The sequence below is a fragment of the Sceloporus undulatus genome, chromosome 6 (assembly GCF_019175285.1).
Source record: "Sceloporus undulatus isolate JIND9_A2432 ecotype Alabama chromosome 6, SceUnd_v1.1, whole genome shotgun sequence".
Classification (NCBI taxonomy): Eukaryota; Metazoa; Chordata; class Lepidosauria; order Squamata; family Phrynosomatidae; genus Sceloporus; species Sceloporus undulatus.
The window spans coordinates 100,138,660-100,147,417 of NC_056527.1; the positions used below are offsets into that span (position 1 = coordinate 100,138,660).

General features: G+C 38.1%; 1 protein-coding gene across 1 annotated transcript in view; it reads left to right on the forward strand.

Annotated features, from left to right (window-relative positions):
- The window catches only part of LOC121933687 (vomeronasal type-2 receptor 26-like), a 28,972-nt gene that overhangs the window by 4,731 nt on the left and 15,483 nt on the right, over nucleotides 1–8,758 (forward strand). Inside the window, exons 3-4 of the mRNA XM_042473671.1 lie at nucleotides 902–1,028; nucleotides 2,386–2,859. Of these exons, the coding sequence (XP_042329605.1) occupies nucleotides 902–1,028; nucleotides 2,386–2,859 (601 nt within the window). The remainder of the gene's footprint in view (nucleotides 1–901; nucleotides 1,029–2,385; nucleotides 2,860–8,758) is intronic.

Sequence of the window (8,758 nt, forward strand, 5' to 3'; positions counted from 1 at the left end):
CCAAGAAGTTCTTGGGTTTCATTTTCCCTATCTAGATTCACTCATTTTTGAAAAAAATCCATTTCAATAACAGTGCTGGGGATGCGATATTTTTCAACGAAAACATGGAATTTGGGAGTGAATCCTATGACATTGTTAATTTGGTCGGTTTCCCAAATAAATCCTTCTTCCAAGTTAAAGTTGGAATGGTAGATACCCAGGCATCCTTGGAACAAAGGGTTACCATTAAGAAAGATTCCATTATATGGCCCAACACCTTTAACCAGGTAGGCATTTGTTAATAACATTAGGGTTTGCTTTGATTTTTTTTCTTTCCAAAAATCTGTAGGATGAAATTTACTGCAGGCCTGTACTTCCTGACAGATATGACAAATGTCCATCAAACCATATCAAACTGAAAACACTGTGGAGTAGATAAAACCAAACAAGTTATCCCAACATTCTAAGCAGGAGTCCCCTACAAAAACACATGTATACACCCACCCTATTTAGCCAAAATAGACAGCAAAGAAAAGGCCATCGTGGTGTCAGTTGCTGGGTTTGCAAAACTGATTTCAAAGAGTTTGCTAAGATGGGTATGAGGCTTTATGTAGTCCCCTCCTCATACACACACACACACACACACACACACACACACACACACACACACTTTGTTCGTCTGAGATTCTGCAGCCTTGTGGTGGAGACAAAAACCAATGTCTTCAGTTTAATGGCCAGAGAAAATCCTTCCTTTGAGCATGGAAACATCAGTTGAATTTTGTGCCAAGTTTCTCTCTGTGTGAAAATGAGAGTGCAAAGAGAGAGAATGAGAGAGAAATTACAAAAAGTTAAAATATATAGTTTCAAGATGAAAAACTGAATTCAAGTAAATTGATCAGACTTCAATTCTGTCTATGCTCAGACATTGCCTCAGTCAGTGTGTTCAGAGAGATGTCACCTTGGATACACCAGAAATGTTCAAGAGGAAGAACAGTCTTGTTGCTATGATTGTTTTCCATGTCCAGAAGGGACCATTTCAAACGAGACAGGTAATTCCATCCAGCACCTCACAAAAAAAGTAGTACTTCAAGCATATTGAAAGTTGACCATTTTCCACGCCTGCCTTCCTGCCTGCCTGTGTCCAAGCCTCATAACTATGGACTGAAGGCACTAGATTCAATACAATCATATGTTGAAATATGACTCACGCAGGAAGAACCTTTTTCATTTATTTACTTATTAAAAACTGAGGCCTCAATCTGAATGTGGCTATATTGGCTATTAGTATGAGAATCTGGAAATAGTATCTTTTATTGTGTACAGAGCCCAGTGATCCAATCACAAATCAGTAATATAATTAGTTTTGATTTTTTTTTTTACATACTTAAATTATGTGCTTTGGAGAGCTTGTGCATCAGGTTCAATGAGACTCTGAATGGCTGCATGCTTATGTATACCCTGAAAAATAGTTTGGGGTAATTATTCCTTTTCCACAAAAGGCCTGTGGGCAATCATAAACCTTCACCATATACTCGTGCTCTCCCTCTGAGTTGGAGGCAAAGAATGGATTAAAAAATGGAAATGGACAAAGTAGACCCTGATTGAGGTATGGGGTTTGGTAGATGACCAATGATATGAACCCATGCTATGATATCCTCCACTACAAGTCAAGTATTGTGGCTTATTAGGTTTCTGAAATCCATAATATGGGATGAAAGCCAGCCATTTGACCATTGGACTATGACTCTAGAGATCAGCGTTTGAATACCTGCTCAGCCATAGAAACCTGCTGGGTAACCTTGAGCAAATCACACCCCTTCAGCCTCAGATAAAAGCAAAGACAGCCTCCCTCAGAAATCTTGTCACGAAAGCAGGTTTGCTTTCAGATTGCTGTGAGTTGAAAATAATTTGGGCACAGAACAACAACAATATGGGATATTTTGGGAGTTATTTCCCCCTTTTGAGTTATTTTATTTAACTGCTTTTAAATTGGGATAGTTTAGTTGCAGTTTTAGTACTGGGAGAAGGGTTGGGAAGGGACTAAATTTGGATTTTATTGTATTCCATGTATTTTTGTTGTTGTTGTAATCCACCTGGATTCCTCGTGATTGGGTGGGCTATAAATAAATAAATTATTATTATTATTATTATTATTATTATTATTATTATGTTATTCCTACTTAGAGTAGACCAACTGGATTTAAGAGAACTAATTATTCATAACAGATAAGCTCCATTTATTTCAAAAAGTCTATTCAAAATATAAATAAATCTAAAATAAACCATATAATTTAAGACCACGCAGGAAACAATTTTAAATCCATTGTAGGTGTGATAGTCTTTACCTGATTATGTAAGCTACAAACTGAAAGTTGGTTTACAAAAAAAATCTGTCTGCTTTTTCAGATGCATACAAGTGTTACAAGTGCCAAGAAGATGAACATCCAAATAAGAAACAGTACCAATGTTTCCCTAAGGTTATAACTTTTCTAGCTTACACTGAACCTTTGGGGATCAGTCTGTTTTCTTCTGCACTTTCTTGTTCTCTGCTCACATTGTTTGTGCTTGGAACCTTTATTGCCTATCAGGATACACCTATTGTAAGAGCTAACAACCGAGACATAACCTACCTTCTCCTCATTTCTCTTTTGCTCTGCTTCCTTTCCTCCTTGCTCTTCATTGGACAACCCGGCAAGATCACCTGCCTTCTTAGGCAAACTGCTTTTGGCAGCATCTTTTCTCTTGCACTATCTTGTGTGCTAGCCAAAACCATCACAGTCATTCTAGCATTCACAGCAACAAATCCTGGAAATAAGTTGAGAAAATGGGTGGGCAAAAGGCTCTCCTATTATATTATCCTTCTTTCTTCTGCTTTTCAAGGTGGCATTTGTACTTTGTGGCTTGGCACTTTTCCTCCATTCCCAGACTTAGATATGTACTCACAGACTGATCAGATCATAGTGGAATGCAACAAGGGGTCACAAATCATGTTTTACAGTGTCCTAGGTTTCCTGGCCCTTCAGGCTAGTGTCAGTTTCACTCTGGCCTTCTTTGCTAGGAAGCTTCCTGATACTTTCAATGAAGCCAAGTTCATCACTTTCAGCATGCTTGTGTTTTGCAGTGTCTGGGTATCCTTTCTTCCAGCCTATCTGAGCACCAAAGGCAAATACATGGTGGCTGTGGAGATCTTCTCAATTTTGGCCTCTGGCTTTGGATTGCTGAGCTGCATTTTTGCTCCTAAAATGTACAGTATATTATTTTTCTGAACCCAAAGGTGAATCACAGGCACCATTTCTTAAAAAAAAGGATGATGTAACTTACTGAAAATTCCATTGTGGGAACGAAAGCATTCCTAGAGATTTACAGACTCCCACATGCTTCATGTCAATATGTCTGGCTGTAAAAATATAAACAAGAATAAACATTTCTAACAGAACTGGATTTCATATGCTATTGAAAACTAATAAAATTAGGTAATGTTGCATTCATTGTGTAAATACATATACACATTGTATGTCATTTTTTTCATGGGTAGCATGCTTTTCTTTCAGGATAGAAAAACAGGAACACAATGTGAACAATTACTTGGGACCAATATATTTTATTGCTGGAGGATTAAAAGATATCAACCCTTTGTTTCATGCTCATAATCTGTATGGAATGACGATTAGATTTTATTTTGGCACTGGTAATTGCACTATGTGTTCCTGATAGCAGTAAAGAATATTACTTGGTACATGGCAAGACATATGACTATCCTTAAACATCCTCTGTCTTTCATCACCCTTCCTCCCTTCTCAGTACCTGTCACCTAAGCTGGTTACCTCAATCTTTCCAGTGATACAGCCAGATCTGTATATTCCCAATCTAATGGTCCCAAAACTGATTTTTCCGTTATTCATGAATTTAACACATACAGACTATTACATTATTCTGCACATGGGTCTGATTGTCACAAAAATTAGCTGCAGGAGTTGCACTGGCCAGAACACATAGACAGTAGGCAGTAGGACATTTTGACCTCATGTTTCATTCATGTAAGTGATAAATCTCTCTTCAGACAACCTACCCATCTGAAATGGGTTTGTTGATAAAAAACAGAACCATTTCAAACAATAGAATCATAGAGTTGGATAGAGCCTCATGGACCATTGAATCTAGCCACCTGCTCCACCCCTTTCTTGATGATGCCCACCACCTCTTACTGTCAATTAATTTTCAACTGAAGTCTGTTCTCCTATAACCTAAAGCCATTAGACCTGGCCCTGCCCTCTGGAGCAGCAGAGAACAGGCCTATTTCCTCTATGGCAGCCAAGGCAGCATTTAAAGAGTGCAATCATGTCACCTCTTAGTCTTCTCTGGATCAGACTGAACATACCCAGTGTAATGCGCTTTCTCTAACTCAATGAACTTGATTCATGCATAAAACCAGAAATAGGTTATTAGCACAGTACCACAATAGCAGATGCTTTGCTAGATCTGAGTTAACAAGCTAAGTTTCACTTCTATACCCTCTCCAGATTCTCCTCCTTCCTTTTTCCTCCATTCCATTCCCATTAAAAGCCAGGCACTATATTACAAATATTACTCACAACTGCTTACCTCCCTTTCTTTATATCCAAGCTCTCAACATGACTACAACATAGCTAATTAGACCTAACTTTAACATGGCATGGTTTGTGTTTGTTTTTTGCACTCATGTCCTTTGATGCATACCTGAAAGAACGTTTTTCACAACACCAGCTTTCTAATAAATTTCCCCTTTGCTAGGCATGCTAACATATCCTTCATTAAGAGCAAGGGATTCAAGGTGCATATATCATACAACCCTTGCTAGGTCATGCCCAGTCTCAATGTGCCATCCTTCTTGCACTAGAATAAGTCCTGGACAGCAACTGATGAAGTGGTTGACCTTACGAATCCCTTTACCAAGTTCTTGTCTCTGATCCCCGTGATATATATCCAGTTCAAATAAAATAGTACCCTATACCTCAAAATAAGACAGAAATCTACTCCGAATACTCTGAAAATGTTCTTAGCAATGAGCGAATTGCCTGTGCCAAAGTGCACTGTATGCAAAGCTCCCCAATAACACTCCATAAATGCATCACTATTAGCTTCTACACCTTCAGAATAGTATGAATGAAGAGCTATATGGAAACCATTTGCAGGGTTTCCCAGTGAATAAGAAGTTACGGGACAATTCCAGGTTATTCATAGGACAAGTATTGAATGAGTGGAACGTTGTGGGAAAATCTTCACACAATTGCACTATAATGACGGAAGCATTCTGTTTTTCCCCTGTTTTATAACCCTGTGTGATAATATCCTATGTGTCACTTTTATGAGAGCTAGTATGGGATGAGAGGGAGGGATCTTGCTAAACTGACAATGCATCACTATGAAAAAAGTTATTATTTTGATGTAGATTTTGAGTATAAGAGCTGTCCAATAATGGAATAGATTTTGCCTCAGACTCTCTTTCTTTTGAGCTTTTTAAACAGAGGGTGGATGGGCATCTTTGAGAAACATTTTAGTTGTATAGTATAGCATATTTAGTTTTGTATATTCAGGCTCCCTTTTTGCTGCGGAAAGGGGAGATCGGGACCATGGCTTACAGTTACTACCACCCTGATTTGGCTCTAAAAGAGGTGGCCTGCACAGCCCCTGAGTTGAGAGAAGGATGCTGAGATAGTGTATTGGAAAAAGTGCAAAAAGGAAACTGTGAAATGCCTGCAACTATAATATTTAATCATAATACCTTGGAACTGTTCTACCTAAGTTACATTCTTGCTAAATGTTATTCAATAAATTCAGTGTTTTTGTTACAACAGAAGCCTCTGCCTGTGTGAGTTCTAAACCTTATAGGCACATAAAAATACACTAGCCAAAATATTAAACTTATAAGAGGAAGACACTTAGGACCAAAGCCCTTATACATTTAGGGAAAGTGTATAAAGGGTGAAAGCAGAGCAATGTCAATGGCCACAGGCCTTCTAATAAATAAGAGGTAAAAGGTAACCTCAGAGCATAGAGAGGAGGTCACACATCAGACTATGAAAGTGAGGGGACACCAGAAATATTGGAGGGTAGGGTGGTTGTCCCTTCTATATTTCAACCAATGAATTTTTGCTAAACATGGTGCGGGACAGACACCAAGAAACAGCGGTGTTGTCAAAAGTGCGCCATTGGCGGACACTGCATGGTGCTTATGTCACAATGGCGGTACCCGTGTACATGGGGCACCACCATTGTTATGCTGCTGCCACATAGTAAGGTTGTGGGGCATGAAGTCGCTCCACCCCCAGGCAACCCAACTACATGTCCAGGGCAACACAAAGCACCAGTCTGGATCAGACCCATGTTTCCAAAGACATTCTTGATGAAAAATGCCTCACCCATAATGGTGAGTTGTTGTAGGGTTACTGTTATTCTCCAACCAATCCCACAAAGGCAGGAGCTAAAGACTTGGATGTATTGTGTGAAGTATAGAGTATGGCTGTGGAATTGTTTAAAGATTGGGCATTTGCAGTAGCAGCATCAAAAATACATTGGGGGAGGGAGAATTAAAGTCAGCGAGAAATGATTCACTGGTCAGTTTTAAACATAAGTCGCCTACCTATGCAATTTTCACATATTTCTCCACCTAAACCTATGTTCTGAAGAACCAACAGTGAATAGGACTGAGAAGTTCACAATATATTTTTGGCCCACTACACATTTTTACAGATATTTTTCTCCAGATGGTCCAAAGACACTGGAGAGTTAATTATCTTCACTATAATTATATATATAATATAGGAAAAATAAATACTGTAATTGAGGTTTTCCATATGGGAACCAGAAGTAGGATGGGGAACAAAGCAAAACAATCAATTAATCAAGTTAAGATCCTGGTAAAAACATCCATAAGTTATGAAACCTGCTATAAATAGTATTTCTGTCATTGATAGTTGGACTGATGCAGCGGAGCACCATCATTTGGTGGGTGAATATTACCTCATATAAAAATTAAAGGAAAATATGTATGTTTTTCTACTCCAGTATTCAGTGGCTCCAGATAAATCATATTATGAACTTGACTGAATTTTTCAGTAGATTACAAAGATATGCGATGATTTTCCTGCTGCTCTTGTTTGTGTCTTGCTTTCAGACAATCAACGCAAACCCAAGGGGAGACTGCAGAGCAACAACACACAGATACAAAGATGGCTATTTTAAGCCAGGGAACCATATTATAGGTGCAGTCTTATCTTTGGTTACTTTGGGGGTTTTCGAAGAATTCTTCAATATTTTACCCAGCTACACTGAATATACCTTTAAGTAAGTGCAAACAGAATGCAGTAGTTCAGATTCTGTACCTGAGTGATGTGAATCAATGTGAAATATATTAGTAGTTGTTGTTTTTTGTGTGCGTACATGTCATTAGAAACTTATGGCAACCCTAAGGTGAACCTATCATGGGGTTTTCTTGGCATGATTTTTTTCAGAGGGGGTTGCCTTTGCCTTTCTCTAAGGCTGAGAGAGTGTGACTCATTCAAGGTTATCCAGTGGGTTTCCATGATCAAGCAGGGATTCAGGCTCTGGTCTCCAGAGTCATAGTCCAAAATTCAAACCATTACACTACGATGGCTTTTGTGAGCCGCTATATTAACATCATCACTATAAGTATTCAAGTTGACAATACCATTGCAGAAACCTTTTATAGAAAATGTAGAATAATACATTGGTTACTGTGGATGAGGGAGGAGGGAAGAGAAGCAGTGCTTCAGAGCTAAAAATTCTGGCAACAGGAATGGATAGATAATTTTGCTATTGAATTAAAACAGATTCATAAATGAAAGCATATATTATGATACACTATAAATAATACATTGTAGGTATGAACTGTTGGATTCTGTGGAGAAAACACAATTTAAAAATGGTCTTAGCAAAGTGCAAAGCATGTCTTTATTTGGTTTTTCTCTCTCTCTTTCTTGTATTTACTTCATTTGGGGTATGTATGTGGTTTGTTAACCTGCTTTAAGAGATCCTGATTCACACAATCCTTTGTTGTTGAAGAAAGGGGACAAACTTCTCTTGTATGATCACTACTGCAGTATAATAACTTGTCCCATCTCTCTATGTACAGGGCTTTGTGACTTCCATTGTACTTTGATACATCTAGAATGCCCTTCTTCCTTTCATCAAAACACTTCAAAAACTTATTGCATTCCAGATTTCTCCAACTATAACTTTTATAGCCTCTTACCACTAGGTTACTGTTCTAACTAAAACAGAATATTTTACTATGTGTTTATATTAAAACAACTGTCTATTTTATTAAAAAAAATCTTATTGCAAATATCAATTAAATTATTTGTAAGTCCATTTATACCCTCCCTGACTTATACCTCAGTAAGTGTTTATGGGACTGCAGCATTATCCTTTTATACCTTTGATGTGTGTGGAATGAAAAGAAATAAATTAAACTATACTGTTTCCAATTCAGGGTGGTAAGTAAGAACCATCAGCATGCCTTGGCTTTCATTTTTGCTATAGAAGAGATCAACAATCACTCAGACCTCTTCTCCAATATCACACTTGGCTTCCACATCTATGACAACTTCTTTGAAGAAAGATTCAATTATGATACCACCTTGTCTCTTTTGTCAGTACAAAAAGAAAATTTTCCTAATTACAGATGTGGAAGACAATGCAAAATGTCTGCTGTCATTGGAGTGGTCGGTTCGGAAACCTCTGTTCAGACGGCCAATATTTTAGGCCTCTACAAGGTGTC